Here is an 18,703-nt window from a genome sequence, read left to right as displayed (position 1 = left end):
TAAGATGTAAAACAGAGGGAAAGCAACAAACTTAGCCTAAAGAAAACAGAAAACTTCCTAGAAAAGGAGACATCTGAAAGTCTGAAAGGCTAACAAAGTTCACAGTGGAGCAGTGCAACGTTGAAGTCACAGACACAAGAGAATATGGTACATCAGTGGTAACTGAGCAACAAAGGATAGCTAACGGTAGCAGATATGTGTCAAGCACTGAGCTAGACACACTGCAGATGTAATCCACAGAACAGGAAGGTATTATCCCTATCTTACCAATAATAAAACAGACTCAGATGTTAATTTGTTCAAGATCACATGGCTAGTAAATCATGGATGGAAGATTTGGGCCTAAGGCCATCTGATTTCAAAAGGCATGTTATTTTCACTCTATTGCCAGACTAGTAACTACATTTTTGATGGTTGTGTAAATTACAATAGGATTCACTATTGCTGCTGAGATTTACATACTAAAAATGTGAGAGTAGTTAAAAAGATGGATGATTAAAAAAGAAGTCCCTCCACACAAGCACAGCTGCAGCCTGCAGGGTTCACTGCAGTTATCAAGTATTACAAATGGACTGTACCATTTACTGAGAGAGATAAATTGCTTACTTACCAAGATTAATAAGAAACTTTCATTCTATAATATGCAAGGATGTGGAGAAAAGGTGAAGATAACTTTTTAGCAATATCAATAATAGCTACAAATCTCAACTAATTTAGAAACCATTCCCTTTCACCCAGTGACAAGCTTATTGTTTAAAAAGCTGGGCTGTGGGGATCCCTGGGTGGCGCAGCGGTTTGGCGCCTGCCTTTGGCCCAGGGCGCGATCCTGGAGACCCGGGATCGAATCCCACATTGGGCTCCTGGTGCATGGAGCCTGCTTCTCCCTCTGCCTGTGTCTCTGCCTCTCTCTCTCTGTGTGTGACTATCATAAATAAATAAAAATTTAAAAAAAAATTTTTTTTTAAAAATAAAAAGCTGGGCTGTGTATCCCCCAATATTAAAGATATATGGATAGAGTTAAATTCCATAGTACAAAAGGTATAAAATAAAGAGTAGGGGATCCCTGGGTGGCTCAGTGGTCTAGCGCCTGCCTTCAGCCCAGGGTGTGATCCTGGAGTCCTGGGATCAAGTCCCACCTCGGGCTCCCTGCATGGAGCCTGCTTCTCTCTCTGCCTGTGTCTCTGCCTCTCTCTGTCTCTCATGAATAAACAAATAAAATCTTTAAAAAATAAAAATAATAAAAATAAAGAGGAAAAACATCCCTCTCCCCACATCCTGAGAAGGTACACACACTATATAAATGTGTGTAGTCATATCCTCACACAATTACGTATATCTATTCAAACACAGATATAATCTTACTAATAAACATTTTGCTGTGCAACATTTGTTCTCTGTGTCTTAAAAAAAATATGGCTTGGAACTGGCACAAAAAACAGACACATAGATCAATGGAACAAAATAGAGAACCCAGAAAGGGATCTTCAACTATATGGTCAACTAATCTTCAACAAAGCAGGAAAGAACATCCAATGGGGGAAAAAAGTCTCTTCAACAAATGGTGTTGGGCAAATTGGACAGCCACATGCAGCAGAATGAAACTGGACCATTTCCTTTTACCATATACAAAACAAAGGCTCAAAATGAATCAAAGACCTAAATAAATGTGAGACAGAAATCCATCAAAATTCTAGAGAACACAGGCAGCAACCTCTGTGACCTCAGCCATAGCAACGTCTTACTAGACACAACTCCAAAGGCAAGGGAAACAAGGCAAAAATGAACTATTGGGACTTCATAAGATAAAAAGCTTTTGCATAGTCAACAAAACCAAAAGACAATCTATAGGATGGGAGAAGATATTTGCAAATGTCTTTTATCAAATAAAGGGCTAGTATCCAAAATCTATAAAGAACTTATCAGGAACGCCTGGGTGGCTCAGCAGTTGAGCATCTGCCTTCGACCCAGGGCGTGATCCTGGAGACCCAGGATCGAGTCCCACATCGGGCTCCCTGCATGGACCCTGCTTCTCCATCTGCCTGTGTCTTTGCCTGCCTCTCTCTCTGTGTCTCTCATAAATAAATAAATAAAATCTTTAAAAAAAAAAAAAAAAAGCTTATCAAACTCGGGGCACCTGGGTGGTTCAGTAGGTTGGGCATCTGCCTTTGGCCCAGGGCATGATCCTGGGGTCCTGGGATGGAGTCCCACATCAGATTCCCCAGAGGGAACCTGCTTCTCCCTCTGCCTATATCTCTGACTCACTCTCTCTGTCTCTCATGAATAAATAAATAAGATCTTTAAAAAAAATAAACTTATTGAACTCAACAACACCCAAAGAACAGATAATCCAATCAAGAAATGGGCAGAAGACATGAACAGACATTTCTTCAAAGAAGCCATACAAATGGCCAACAGGCACATGAAAAAATGTTCAACATCACTCAGCATCAGGAAAATACAAATCAAAACCATGACGAGATGCCACCTCACACTGGTCAGAATGGCTAAAATTGGCTAAGAATGGCTAAGTTCAGAAATGACAGATGTTGGAGAGGATGTGGAGAAAGGGGAACCCTCTTACGTTGGTAGAAATGCTTACTGGTATAGCCACTCTGGAAAACAGTATGGAGGTTCCTCCACAAAAGTTGAAAATAGAGCTATCCTACAACCCGACTCCTGTGCTACTGGGTATTTACCCCAAAAATACAAATGTAGTGATCCGAAGGGGCACCTGACCCCAACATTTATAGCAGCAATGTCCACAATAGCCAAACTATGGAAAGAGCCCAGATATTCACTGACCAATGAATGGATAAAGATGATACAAACGGAATATCACTCAGCCATCAAAAAATGCAATGATGTGGATGGAACTAGAGGGTGTTATGCTAACAAAATAAGTCAAGGAAAGACAACCATCATATAATTTCACTCATAGGTAGAATTTAAGAAAGAAAAAAAAAAACAGAGCATCATAGAGGAAGGGAGGGAAAATAAATCAAGATGAAATCAAAGAGGGAAATAAACCATAAGAGACTCTTAATCTTGGGAAACAAACTGAGGGTCGATAGAGGGTGGGGGGGGTGAAACAATGGGGTGATTGGGTGATGGACATTAAGGAGTACTGTGTATTACATAAGACTGATGAATCATGAACTCTATCTCTGAAATTAATAATACACTATAAATTAATTAACAATTTAAATTTAAAAAAAAATTTTAAATATAGCCTGGGTATCTTACCACAGCAGTATATTTCAAATAGCTAAAGAATTCTATTAATTGGCTAAATTATGGCATATCTGTACAATCATATAATGAAAAAAATCCAGTTTTTGTTCAGTTTTCTTCTACTGCAAAGAACACTCATATTTATCACTCATATTTATGTGTGTGTGTGTGTGTGTATGTATGCATTCTCAAAATGTGACCTGCCAACTTGCTGGGGGTCCCCAAGGGCCTCACAAGGGATCAACAAGGTCAAAACCATTTTCATAATAATACTAAGACAGTAGTTGCATTTTTCACTGCATTGACATCTACATTGATCACCTAAAAGCAATGACAGTAAAACTGCAAACCTCAAAAAAAAAAAAAACTGCAAACCTCTTAGTATGAATCAAGACAATGGCACCAAACTATTCTTACTTGTAATCACCATATTCCTGACTGCCACTTACTCATATTAAAAAAATGTTTAAATGTCAGTTTCATTTAAGAATGTCTTTGATGGGGAATTCCTGGATGGCTCAGTGGTTGAGAGTCTGCCTTTGGTTCAGGGTGTGATCCTGGGGTCCTGGGATGAGGCTCCCTGCAGGGATTTTTTAATTTTTAAGATTTAAATAAAATCTTAAAAAAAAAAAAAAAAAGAATATCTTTGATGAAGCAATAAAAATTACTAACTTTATTGAATTTCAATCCTTGAGACCACTTCTTTTCTTTTTTTTTTTTTTTTAAATTTTATGTATTTATGAGAGACAGAGAGAGAGAGAGAGAGAGAGAGAGGCAGAGACACAGGCAGAAGGAGAAGCAGGTTCTCTGTGGGGAGGAGCCTGACATAAGACTCAATTCCAGGACCCCAGGACCATGACCGAAGCCAAAGGCAGATGTTCAACCACTGAGCCACGCAAGTGCCCCAAGACCACTTATTTCAAAAGTCTGTGGGGGAAAAAAACTATAACCATTCATATTTAGGTATCTGGTAGAAACTCCCCACAAAACACAAAACAAACATAAAGTGAGCCCAACAACTCAAAGAAAACTACGATAGCATTGGGGTTTTTTGGTTTCTTTGGGGGGGGGAGGGTTATTTATTTATTTGACAGAGAGAAAGAGAGAGAGAGAGAAAAGCAGGGGGAGTAGCAGGCAGAGGAAAAGGGAGAAGCAGGCTCCCTGATAAGCAAGGAGCCCTATCAGCGGCACAATCCTGGGATCATGACCCAAGCTGAAGGCAGTCGCTTAACCAACTGAGCCACCCAGGTGCCCCCCACAGCATTGCTATCAGTGGTGAAATTCAAGTCATCAAGTCACTGTGAGCCTGACAGCTTCTTAACATTTAAAATATTTTCATTAGAGATATGTGATGATATTAACTATTTTTTATATTGATATAATGAAATAGGTCAACATATCAAAGATCTGCATAACTCTGGGAACCAATATTTTTCACATGACCAACATGATGTTATAAGTTCATGCATAGATTAAAAAATCCATTCAAATTTAAGACAGACTAATGAATTTTAATAAAACAAAGTACCAAAGGTTTGTTGATAGGATTTCATATTCCATAATGCAATTAAACTTTTAAGAAACTACCCCTTACTAAATTTTGGTGTATAAGATGATTATCTTCAATTGTCTGAAAAGCTATTAAAATGCTCCTCCCTTTTTCAACTAAATCATCTGTGTGATTCTGAATTTTCTTCATATACTTGAATCAAAACAATCTATCATCACAGATTAGATCTAGAAGCAGATATGAAAATCTAGCTGTTTTCTCTTAATGCCAGCATTGGAGATTCACAAATGTAAATCAATACCACACTTCTGACAATTATTTTCCATAGCAATATAATATTTAATATACCTTTTATTTTTATTTAATACATATTTCTAAACTTTTAGAATGGTAAATATTAATAGGTATAAGTACATCAATAGTTCTTTGAGATGTCAAGAAAGGAGACTTCTGAGACTAAAACATCTAATAATCATTGCTAAATATCTCCTATGCAAGGAAAATAGGTGTGTAGTAAAACTTACTAAAAAAAAGAATTTTTAGGAAAAGGCATATTTTTTTTCCCTAGGAAAAAGCATATTTTATTTTTTAAAGATTTTACTTATTTATTCATGAGACACAGAGAGAGAGAGGCAGAGACAGGCAGAGGGAGAAGCAGACTGGCTCCTCACAGGGACCCCGATTCAGGACTAGATCTCCAGACCAGGATCGCACCATAAGCCAAAGGCCGACCATCAACTGCTGAGCCACCCAGGTGTCCCAGAAAGGTATATTTTAAATTGATCTCCAAAAACTGTGAATTTATACTCTTCCTGCTGCACATCTATATCCCTATAGTAAGTATAATCAAACTTTATTTTTGCCTTGATATTGACTTTGATGACATCATTGCCTATAACTACTCTGTCTCTTAAATTTTAACTCATTCTTTCTTTCTTTTCAACTAATTTCTTAGGCATTTTATATGTCAGGCATGGTTCTACATACTAAAGATATAGCCACAAGTAAGAATAAAGCAGTCTCTAATCACACAATCATGTTAAAAAATCAGAGAAAAATTAGGAGGAAAAGACAGTTAAGTGTGAGGGAGGTTTCTTTTTATTTTTTTAAGATTTAATTTATTTATTTGACAGAGAAAGCACACGAGCAGGGGGAGCAGGGGAAGTAAGAGAGGGAGAAGCTGGTTCCCTGCTGAGCTGGGAGCCTGATGCAGGGCTCAATCCAGGACTCTGGGATCATGACCTGAGCAGAAGGCAGACCCTTAACCAACTGAGCCACCCAGGCACCATGGTTTCTTATTTTTAGAATATAAAAGAATACTTTCTGCGTTTAGAAGCATGATTCTTAAAATTCCTCAGAGTGGGGGTACCTGGGTCGTTCGGTCAGTTAAGATTCTGACTTCATTCAGCTCAGGTCACAATTTCAGGATTCTGGGAAGGAGCCCCCGTGTCAGGCTCCCTGCTTAGCAGGGAGGCTGCTCCTCCCTCTCCCTCTGTCCCTCCTCCCTTCATGAACAAGGTTTTCTTTCTCTCAAATAAATAAATAAAATATTAAAAAAAAAAAAACACTCCTAGACTGGTTAGTTTTAATTATTTGCATCTTCACAGTTAAAATAGAGTGTCACTGGGGTTAGTATCCCAAATAGATAAAGAACTCACACAACTCAACACCAAAAAATCAAATGATCCGGTTAAAAAAGTGAGTAGAGGATCTAAATAAGCATATTTCTAAGAAGGACAAACAGATGGCCAACAGACACATGAAAAGATGCTCTACATCACTAGTTATCAGGGAAACACAAATCAAAACCACACTGAGATATCACCTCACATCGGTCAGAATGGGTAGGCTCAAAAAGACAAGAAATAACAAGTGTTGGCAAGGACGGAGAGAAAAGGGAATCCTCTTGCAACTTTTGGTGGAAATGTAAACTGGTGCAGTCACTGGAAAACACTAAGGTGGCTCTCCAAAACATTAAAATAGAACTACCATAAGATCCAGCAATTCCACTTCTAGGTATTTATCTGAAGAAAATGAAGCCACTAATTCAAAAAGATATATGCATTCCTATGTTTATTTCAATTTCAATATGGAAGCCACCTAAGTGTCTTTCAACAGATGAATTGATAAAGAAGATATGGTATATACACACATACATATACACACAATGGTATATTATTCAGCCACAAAAAGGAATGAAATATTGTCATTGTGACAAGGATAGACCTAGAGATATTATATAAGTGAAATAAGTCAAACAGAGAAAGACAAATACAGTACAATCTCACTTACATATGGAATCTAAAATGCAAAAGAGATGAACAAACAAAAGAGAAACAAAATGGTGGTTGGGGTGAAGGGGATAAAGAGGTACCAACTTCCAGTTATAAAATAAATAAGTCACAGGGAAGTAAAATATAACATAGGGAATATAGTCAATAATATTGCGATAACTTTGTATGGTGATAGACGGTAACTAGCCTCATTATATTGATTTTATAATGTACGTAAATGTTTAATCACTATGTTGTACACCTGAAACATCGTATTATATGTCAACTATACTTCAATAAAAAAATCTTTAAAAAAAAGTAGAGTGTCACAAAACTTAAAAACTTGACAGTAAGGATGTCATATCAAAGCACTTCCCTTTACAGAACTTCTAGATCATGATGCTTATTTCAGCTATACAAGACTCTAAGATTCTCAGAAGACAGAGGCTGAATCACCATACCCACAGTGCCTATTTTTAAAATATTTCTTGAATTAAATGTGTTATAAAATTTCTGGATAATTATGGTTGGACTCTATTAATAGCAGCAGAACCACGATCAAATGAGGCAGTAGATTCAATGACATAAAGTAACTACAACTTTAATAAGAAAAAGTGTCAAGGAAAAAAAGTAAGGATAACAATGAACAGAAGGCACCAGAAATGTGAATACCATGGAATGTCTGAGCTCAAAGGCCAAAGCATGCAAAGATTAACAAGAGTTTACGGATCCCCCAATGCTTCATAGGGGAACAAAATGAATTGATGGTACCATCAAAACTAATGGGTTCTACTGCTACTAACCTGTTGTCCACATCCCTCACTTGTTTTTCACCTAAGAAAATACAAATGCTTTCCTCTGTAATTATGAACCCAAGATACCTCTCAACATTACTTAAATTTCAAGATATCATTATATATCATAAATTGTTAATATTAAGTATTTGTTAAAATTAAAGAATTATAGCAACAAGCTTTTGAGGGCCACTTCATTCTGGCATAAATGCCATTGATATTACTATACTATCATGCATCTGTTTTTTTTTTTTTAAGATTTTTTTTTTTTTTATGAGAGAGAGAGAGAGAGAGAGAGAGAGAGAGAGGCAGAGACACAGGCAGAGGGAGAAGCAGGCTCCATGCAGCCTGATGTGGGACTCGACCCCAGGTCTCCAGGATCACGCCCTGGGCTAAAGGCAGCGCTAAACCGCTGAGCCACGGGGGCTGTTTCTTGTCCCCAGATCTCAAGATGTTGTGAAACATGCGAAATATCCTAAGGAAACAAGTGTAAAGCTCAGGGAATACCGTGATGCTGCAATCAGACTGAAGAAATCACTATTCCAGGTAAACTACAAGCTGGTGGAGATTGGATAATTTCAAATCACCCATAATTCTTCCTCAATTAAAGAGAGCATCAATAGGGTTCAGTCCAGAGATCAAATCCACATGGTAATTTGAGCAAGGAAAGCTTAATACAAAGACTATTCAACAACAGTTAACTTATAAATTCTAAGGAATACCCCCAGGGTAAAAGAAAGTGCCAAAGGAACAACCTGGAAGAGGGAACCCCTCCCCAAAGTTGGGATTGGGATCTTCCTGGAGAAGATGTGGTTGTAACCACTGGATGGGAGAGAAGTTAGATGGGTTCCCTAGGCCAGAGGCGGCCTATGGTTGCCAGGAAAGAGAGAAAAACCCCCACAGAGTTCAAAAGGACAAGACTATCAGGCAAGCAACAAGAGGGAATCACAGTGCTGGGAGCCCACTCATAAGCAAGGCAACACCAGGCCTTGGGTACACAATGTGTTACGAAAGCTGTTTAGGGGTAAAGGCAGGCCAGGGCTGGCAGACAGGCATGCAGAGAAGACAGGGCATCAGGAGCCTTTTCACCTGCAGGGCAATGAGGTCTGGGGTCTACAGTGTCCCCAGGGCACAGGAAACAACCTTCAGGCAGTTAGAGGGTCAGAAGCCCAGTCCACTAGGGCTGTGGTGCCTTGGTGTACTCAGCCAAGTGGCTACCAAACTGGCTAGGGATGCAAGCTTGTCAGTAGACTGTATTTAGATGTGTGGCTGAGGCACATGCCTCTAGCAACAGTGTAGTAGGAACAAAAAGAAAACTAAAACCATAGCACACTGGAAGGAAGAAGAGAAGCCCCTTACCCTCCTGCAATGCCCCTCCTCCAGCAAGCTCTACTGTGAACAGCATACTCACTGTAAAGGAAAAATACTTAGAATACAATCCGTTAATGAGTAAAAGAAAATGAAAGGGACTTGAAGCAAAGTGGCAATAGATGGGTAACTGGAGTGGCTTCTCAGAATTACCAATGTAAAAGCTCCAGGAATTACAGGCCTATCTTAAAAGGCAGCAATTTCTCCAGTGTCAATGAGAAATACAACTGATATCAGAACATACTCTCTAAAGCCATTGCACAAAAACCAACATGACATAGAAATAGGTATTACTATAAGAATAAATAAATGCCATAAAAGAACTTTAAATTAGTGGCAATGTATAAAAAGTTAATACATAATGAAGATGGTATTGGGAACCTGGGTGGCTCACCGGTTGAGCATCTGCCTTTGGCTCAGGGCGTGATTCTGGAGTCCCAGGATTGAGTCCTGCATCAGGCTTCCTGCATGGAGCCTGCTTCTCCCTCTGCCTGCCTCTCTCTCTCTCCCTCTCTCTCTCATCCTCTCTCTCTCTGTCTCTCATGAATAAATAAATAAAATCTTTTTTAAAAAAAGATGGTATCAATTTCATTGGGAAAACATGACTTAATAAATATCCTGGAATAGATGTCTATCCATCCGAAAGAAACATAAAATGAAGTATCATCCTGCATCCCATTCAAATATAAATTCCACATGGGTATTAAGAAGAATTTTTTTAAGCTCTAAAAATCATCTTAGAACTTCCTCAAAAATGAGGAACTAGAAGACATTTCTTTTTTTTTTTTTTTTAAGATTTTATTTATTTATTCATAGAGACCCAGAGAGAGAGAGAGGCAGAGACACAGGCAGAGGGAGAAGCAAGCTCCATGCAGGGAGCCCGACGTGGGACTCGATCCCGGGTCTCCAGGATCACACCCCGGGCTGCTGGCAACGCCAAACCGCTGCGCCACCGGGGCAGCCCTAGAAGACATTTCTAATCAAGAACAGAAACCCAAAATCTTAGGGGGAAGAGGGGGCAGGAATAGAACTGAATATAAAAAATTTGTTTGGCGGGGATCCCTGGGTGGCTCAGCAGTTTAGCGCCTGCCTTTGGCCCAGGGCGTGATCCTGGAGTCCTGGGATCGAGTCCCACGTCGGGCTCCCGGCATGGAGCCTACTTCTCCCTCCTCCTATGTCTCTGCCTCTCTCTCTCTCTCTATGTCTATCATAAATAAATAAATAAATAACTCTTTTAAAAAAAATATTTGTTTGGCAAAAGCTATTATAAGCAATTCTAAAATATAGTAGATGTACTATATATAAAGGTATAAATCACAAAAATATGTATGTATGCAAATGTATATATGGGTGGAAGTATAATGTACCCAATGTGCAGAAATGTATCATGTTTCCTAACACTAGCTGCTGAAACTATGTTAGAAGCAACTTGCAATGAGCCTATCTACTGCCCAGATAGTGGTCTTTGTGGCAGCCTGGGTCCAGCCAGAAAATGGAGTCCACAGAGCAGTTTGTACAGGGAAAGTCTTATAAAGACTTATTAGAGCACCTAGGTGGCTCAGTGGTTGAGCACCTGCCTTTGGCTCAGGTCGTGATCCCGGGGTCCTGAGATCAAGTCCCCATCAGGCTCCCCAAAAGGAGCCTGCTTCTCCCTCTGCCTCTGTGTGTCTCTCATGAATAAATAAAATCTTAAAAAAAAAAAAAAAGAATTATTAACTATTTGCACAGGATTAACTACTAAGAGGCAAGAGCAGAGAACTCTATGAAATATCCCATGTTGAGGGAGAGAAACAAAGGCAATTGTTGGAAGGGGCACCTCCTTCCCAAGGCTAGAGTTTACATCTCACTGGAGATAGTGTGGGTCTGGTACACTAAATGAGAGAAGTTAGCTGGGTTACTCCAGCCAAAGCTGTTCTATAACAGAAAGGCCAAAGTTGATGGACAAGAACCTGCAGGCCAGGAACGATAAGCAGGAAACTCTCTACTATGGTGCCAGCATGCCAAGAGTAGAAGGCAGAAAGCTGCAGATAGGAACTGGCAACAAAATCTGCTAGAGGGTGAGGTACACACACATACACACACACACACACACACACACACACTGCTGGCAGCACAGAGCAAGCAGAGCAGAGTACCAGGAATCTCTGTGACTCAGTTTTCTGTTAAAATTTTGTGAAGCCATGAATCGAACAGTTGTGACTCAATCAATAACATATCCAGAACACCACTCTAAAATGTCTGCATCTGGCCTGGCTGTGTGCCTCAAACTATAACCATTCATATTATAAGGAAGGTGTCAGAAAAAAATGTAACTTTTAAAAATCCCCAAATTTCAGAACTATAAGAATAATTCAATATCATCTCATCATCATGTCCTACATTTTGGGGGTTTTTTAATTTGCTTGACTGGCTGGAGTTGAAGTTGTGCTGTTTCACAGAAGGGAAGAGTAAATGCATTCAGAATTAACAAACCTACACCAGGAACATGAAAAAACAACTTCAAGTGCTTGCTGCATGATGTGAATGATCTTAATAAGTGCACCTGACTTCATTGTACAGTACTTCAGGGTTCAGCATATACACACAATTAGCCAAACAGCACTTTTTAAAATCACAATTTCAAAATAATCACTTACCAAACACTATTCCTTTAGCAAATGGAGGAAACAATTCTGAATGTCGGAATAAGTTTTTGTGAATTTGCCATAGTTCTTTGTGTAGTTTCTTAAAGTCACTGTATCTCTTCCATACGATTATCTAAAGAAAAAGAAAAATCAAATGTGTATCTCGTAGTGAAACTACGTAGGTTCAGATATCTGAATAACAAAAAATATTTTCATAAAAGTGCCCAAAATTGTCATGCAAAGGCAAATAAATATATGTTCTAACCAATATGGCTAACTGTCTGAGATTAAATAATAATATTTATTTTAAAAATAAAAAGCAGCAACTCTTTCTCTAAGTTTTCTGTTTTGCTTATTAAATTTCATTTCACACAAATACTGTTTTCTTGGAAAAATATTCAACCTGGTACAAAGAAGGTCTATACCACCTAAACCGCCACTTAACCTCTTCAAAAATCAATTATGATTGGCCTGGAAATGAGCTAGATGTCAAAATACATATTCTACTTCAGAAATAGCATATTTATAAATGCAAATTAATTTAGACAATTTTTTTTTTTAGAGAAAAAGAGGACATGCACAAGTCCAGGGTGGGGCGGGGGGGTGCGGGACACATAGAAGGAGAGGGAGAGAGAGAATCCAAGCTGACTCCACCCAGAGCACACAGCCCAATGCAGAGCCTGATCTTACCACCCTGAGATCATGACCTGAGCTGAAATCAAGAATCAGATGCTTAACTGACTGAGCCATGTAGGCACTCCTAAACAACTTTTAAACATAAAGTACCTACACAGCTTTTGCCTAAAAGGATAAACTAAATAATACTGAAGAAGAAATGTCTATGTAGCAATTAACCTTAACATTTCATAAATCTTATTTCACAAATCTTAGTTTAAAGTAATAATAAGTATTTAAGACAAGATGAATCCTAAATACCGGTAAAACTAGTGTATTTCAAACAGAAAATAAGTCATCTAGATTATATAATACATAAAAGTTTACATCCATTAATTTGAATTACTTTTTTCTTTTCAAGATTTTATTTATTTATTCATGAGAGACACAGACACAGGCAGAGGGAGAAGCAGGCTCCATGCAGGGAGCCAGAACTTGAGATTCGATCCCGGGTCTCCAGGATCACGCCCTGGGCCAAAGGTGGTGCTAAACCACTGAGCCACCCAGGCTGCCCAATTTGAATTACTTTTTAACCTTAATCAGATTAAATTAGAAAAAAAAACTTTTATAAAGAAAACAGACTTGACACATGACTGTGATATCATTGATTCAGCCCCTTAGTCTCCACAAAATAGGGTAAAACTGAGTTTTAAATTCATTACCTGGTATACTAGGGCCTCTGCTTCTAAAAAAAACCTAATTGCCTCACTTAACAAACTCAATAGAATGTCTGCTAACAATAATAAGCAAATCTTAGGCCAAGCAGGTAATCTAGTGGGATTTAAGGGACTCTTGTCAAAAAATTTACTCTCTGGATATAAGAAATCGTTCACTAAACTTTATCATACTACCAAAAATTCTACCATGATGAGCTTTTTGTTTTTACTACAGTTACAATTCTAGGAGACTAAAAAGATTATAACATGAATTAATTTAAACTGCTTCCTTCTGATGCTTCCTTTTATTCATTTACTCAACAACAAAAATAATCACCAAAACAAGTATTTTCATGTCTCTATTCTGTGCCAGGCTCTGTGTTAGCACAAAGGATGAAGAAATGAGAAACACAGCCCCTGCCTTCCATGACTTCCAGTCTGGTTGGGCAGGACAAGCCAACACAATAACAACTGCATCACAAGATGGTATGATTAATACAGACAAGGGAAGCCCAAGGGTGTTATGAAAGGAGCACCTATACTGAAGGCAAGTAATGATTAGACCAACAAAAAGAGAGAGAGACAAGACTGGGGATGAAGTTTTTAAAAGGAGAGTGAGATGCCAAATATAATCACTAGAAGTTGGGCTTTTGCAATTGGACAAATGGCGGTGCCCATTCTCTAAGGTAAAGAAAGAGGGAAAGGAAACTTTTAAGAACAAAATTCAATTTTAGACCTATCTGACACAGATTTGGAGTTAAAGAGTGAGAACTAAGCAAGATGTATTATTCATTTGGGAATCATCACAGAGAGGTGGCAATCACTCAAGAAAGCTCTCTTAGCATTTGTAGCAAGGCAAGGAGTCTAAGGACAAAATGATGGGGAACCTTAATGCTGAGAGGTCAGCCAGAAGTAAGAAGAGGAAACCAAGTGCAAAGTAAGTGTTTAAGAAGCTCGGTTGTGCCATGAGACAGACCACCTGGATGGAAGAAAAGACTTTATTTTAAAATGGAAGTGAATGAAACAAAAGCTGGTAACAAAGAACCAACAGTCCCAGCAAAAGAGCAAAAAGAATGAATAACTAAGAAAGCCAAACCAACACCTGAAAAGTAAACATTCTCAAGACAAGTGAGATTACAAATGACCTGAATTTTCATATTTTTTGTTTCTTTATAATATTTAATTTTGATACATGACAATAATTCTGTCATGGGAGAAAAAAAGTGCTATTTTTATATTTCTAAAATAGATCAAATAGTGGTGGTACCTCGCTGCCAAAGGCTTAAGGAAGAAATGGGTGATGGGCTTGTGAAAGTAACCTTACATAAGATAAACGCCACTCTTAAAACCATTATAAACTAGACATGAGAGCTATTCAAAAGACTGTAGCTCATGGAAACAAATCTGCAGATAAAATTTCTAGTTAAGGTCATTTTTAAATAAAGGCAGAGTAACTTAAGGGAAAAAAGTCAGTAACTTAATCACAATAATAACAACATGGTCTATAAACTAGTATATAGTATGTCAGAGTAAGAATTAGAGCCTCCAAGGTAAAACTTTTTCATCATGCCTAATTTATTCACTCACATTCTCTTTATTCTCAACACAAGAACTACAGAATCAAATATCTAAGAATAAACATAAACCCTTAAGAAATGCAGGAAACCAAAGCATCACCAAGTGTCACCATCTATTGCCTCCTTTTCTTTGTACTCCTTTAACCTTGGACATTTCTAGAAATCTTCAAAATGGAAAAGTAAACAAAAGCACACTTCCATTACATTAGCAGTACCAATGTTTATAACTGGACTATATACAAAGTCCCAAAAGACGCATGCAGAAATTCTCGGGTAATTCTTTCCTATTAGAAAAAAAAGTTGTATAACTACTGTTCCGTTGAACCAATCCCTGCAGAAATTTCATATTCATTAAAGTTACTCTGTATAGAATTCCTCAATTAAAAATTAATTCAGGGATCCCTGGGTGGCGCAGCGGTTTAGCGCCTGCCTTTGGCCCAGGGCGTGATCCTGGAGACCTGGGATCGAATCCCACGTCGGGCTCCTGGTGCATGGAGCCTGCTTCTCCCTCTGCCTATGTCTCTGCCTCTCTCTCTCTCTCTGTGTGTGACTATCATAAATAAAAAATAAAAAATAAATTAAAAAAAATTCAGTGACAATCATATATGTATTTAGTAAAAGCTTAACTTTCATTAAAAACATCCTTAAATAATTTTTGCAAAAAATGTTCTTTTCAGATAATTTCACTTAATGATAGCAAAAACCTTCAGATCCCATAAGCAAAACCAATTAATTCAATTAAATTTGTCCTCTCATACAGTATTTTAAAATTGCTGGATCATCTTTTCTTATACCAAGCATCACTACCATATTTGCTTACATATTTTCTTTCTCCCTTTTCCAAGAGCCTTTTCTTTATCTTGACACATTTTAAGTGTTCTCAAATGGTTTTTATCAAACTATTTTATTTATGAAATGACTTAACAGATTTCTGACATGATACATAGAAAAGTTCTATTTCAGTTCTTCTCCTTTTCCCAAATTCCATCAGTGAAATCTACTACCTATAGAGAAACAGAGTTATAGGTTATTTTTCTAAAAAGGTACAGGACGGAGGGCACAACATCTCTAGTTCTTTCTTTGCCCTTCTTCAGGTGTTCATGCTTTAGAAAATCTACTGAACGAAAGACCACATTAACTGCTGCTGTTCCCCTCAGAGTTTCCTATGTATGCTGCTCTTTTTTTTTTTTTTTTTAAGATTTTATTAATTTATTTGACAGAGAGAGCACAAGCAGTGGGAGCAGCAGAGGAAGAGGGAGAAGTAGGCTCTCTACTAAACAGGGAGCCTGATGCTGGGCTTGATGCCAAGACCCTGAGATTATGACCTGAGCCAAAGGCAGATGCTTAACCAACTGAGCCACACAGGCACCCCACCCCATGCTGCTCTTAATAAATAAAAATTTAAAGGGAATTTCTAAGGATAAAATTTTGTAAAAGAAATTCTGGATAATTTTAAATTATTTACTCCATGTGAGTATTTCAGCATTCTTAGGAAGAAAACACTGCTACTTGGTAGCATGCGTCAAGGTGTTCAAACATATCTATAAAAGAAAACCAGCAAAACATCTCTGGTTTTATAAGGATAGCATATTATTAGCCCTATATTTGGTTAAACTAACATGACATCTTTAATCCTCAATAGCTCTTGGGAAGCCTGACTAAATTCTAAAGCAGTACCTAAATGAATCTGTTAACAGGAGAAAGAAAGGAAAAGGAAAAGGAAACAGAAACAAATCCTAGGTAGCAAATTTCTCTCCTAAATGAGAATTCCCATGTTTGAATGAAATACATGAGAAGCTAGAGTATTACAATTTCAAGGTTATTCTATATTTCAAGAAGCTGGTGAGACAGAAGACATTTTTTAAAATCTTTATACCATTTCTAACAAAGGACCATGCAATCATCTAGCTAAAGGACACTTACAAGAGTTTTCTGATGAATGGTTCACCAACAGTTGTTATTATAAAAGAGTTTTCCCCAAAAAAGGATTAAGGAAATGGCAGAGAGTATGTTCATGGATAGGTTGGTTCAGGATTCTCCCTGGAAAACGGGAACATCAAGCTACAAACTGCAGCAGAGCAATCAGACAATGTATTCAAAGGAAACACAACCCATCTTTAATTTAACAGCACAACAGCCTGTACTGACTGTACAACATACTTAGAAGAATTCTAAAGAAAGTTCATACTAACCAATAGACACTTAAGTAGAAAGAGTACTTTATACATTGGTGCAAATTATTTTCACTTCCATTTGGGAAAGATACAGATACAAAAATAGATATATCCTTTTCTTTCCAAATAACTATATTACAATATTCTCTTCCTGGTTATTGAGAAGGAAAAATGAAATATCTTAAAGCCCCTGAGAAAAACAGTACGAAATCTTTTAAAATTGTGTTTCACTGAATTCAAATATTGGATCAAATATAGCAGAAATGCTAATGTATAAAAGTTCAAATATGGTCTAAACTTGATGTCACACACTCAAACCAACCAGTACCAAACAATCAATTTAAATGTATGGATCAAGCCAGGTTTATTAAATAAAGAGTAGTGGGGCTTGTTAGAAAATACATACTCCACCTAAAGACGTTAAAATTCAAATGGGGGAAAAAACTGTTGCAGAATCAAGACTGTCAATTTACGTCTTTTAAAACTTTTAGTAAGAAAAAAAAATCCCCAACACATATCCTTCTAATCTTGATGTAAATGAGCAGGTACCAACATGAAAGTAAATCAAAAAACGTTAAAACAAGCAAGCTCCTCAGTTAGGATTCCCAAAGGTATATAACAAGCACAAAGTAATTACAAATAAAGAATTCCATAGTTTCAAGCAAAAACACGATAAGCTGGTATCATTTTAGAGAGAAAGAGTCTGAAAAGAACTACAAATTTAGAAAAGAAACAGACATTTATAGCCAAAACAGTTTTCCAAAGTGTCAACATGTCAACTCAATATAAAAGTGAGAGTAGACAGGAATCCAAAATTTATTATTATGGCCTTTAAAATTAATACTAGTTACCAAATACTTTTCATTTTTTATTAAAGTTATCATGATTTTGAAATAGATAAGAACTCTTAATACTAAAATCTTACAAATGTTAGTTATCAAAAACATTATCACATTATTAAACAGCACTATAATTCCTTAAATTCTTCTTTGTATAACTTAACACATACTAAAACTTAACATGTACTTAGTAAGTCTGAAATAAGAAACTTACACTACTGTCTTGTGAGCTAAGGATAACCTCCAAACACATAAACACAAAGACAGACATACTAACAATTTAGTTTTCTCAACAAAGCATTTATTAAATTTTTGTCAAATATATAAAATAAAATTTTCATATGTGTAAACATGTTACCTCCTGGACATCCTCTGGATTTCTTCGTGAAACAACCTAAAACAAAACATACACAGAAATATTTCATCATTACCAAAATTTAAGATTCCACCTTTGTATAATTACTTTCAATTTTCAAAGAAACACTGAATCATATCACCTACAAAGAACTCAGCTATATAATAACTTCACCACCATCTGAAACACATGCTAAAAATTTAAGAAAAAAGCAGCTTAAAAAAAAAAAAGCCCACATACTAAAGTTCATGGATTACATTCACAAGAGAATGCCCTGGCTTCACTCTTTTCTTTTTTTTTTATTTTTTTATTTTTTATTTATTTGTTCATGAGAGACAGAGAGAGAGAGAGAGAGGCAGAGACACAGGCAGAGGGAGAAGCAGGCTCCATGCAGGGAGCCGATGTGGGACTCGATCCCAGGTCTCCAGGATCAGGCCCTGGGCTGAAGGTGGTACTAAACCGCTGAGCCACCCGGGCTGCCCTTACTTGACATTTCTAACAAGCTTGTCTATCGCCCTTCCCAGCCTATATATAAAAGTAGAAGCAAAAAAAAGGAGCTGTACCCAAACAAAGTATACAAAGGATGACTCTGTATTATGTCTTACAACTGTATGTGAGTCTACAATT

The 18,703-nt window shown here is 37.4% G+C and overlaps 1 protein-coding gene across 6 annotated transcripts in view; it reads right to left on the bottom strand.

Moving 5' to 3' along the window:
* The window catches only part of RPS6KC1 (ribosomal protein S6 kinase C1), a 177,545-nt gene that overhangs the window by 143,570 nt on the left and 15,272 nt on the right, over positions 1 to 18,703 (bottom strand). For 5 of the 6 annotated variants that reach the window (XM_025429900.3, XM_025429903.3, XM_025429904.3 and 2 more), the window contains 2 exons: positions 18,080 to 18,115; positions 11,813 to 11,933 (listed from right to left, as the gene is read on the bottom strand). In XM_025429900.3, coding sequence (XP_025285685.1) covers positions 11,813 to 11,933; positions 18,080 to 18,115 — 157 coding nt within the window. Of the gene's footprint in view, positions 1 to 11,812; positions 11,934 to 16,631; positions 16,749 to 18,079; positions 18,116 to 18,703 lie in introns of all 6 variants that reach the window. The other variant, XM_035719240.2, reaches the window with a different exon arrangement.

This window comes from Canis lupus, chromosome 7 (assembly GCF_003254725.2).
Source record: "Canis lupus dingo isolate Sandy chromosome 7, ASM325472v2, whole genome shotgun sequence".
NCBI lineage: Eukaryota > Metazoa > Chordata > Mammalia > Carnivora > Canidae > Canis > Canis lupus.
Note: the sequence above shows the minus strand (reverse complement) of the source record. Positions and strands in the feature narration are given on the sequence as shown.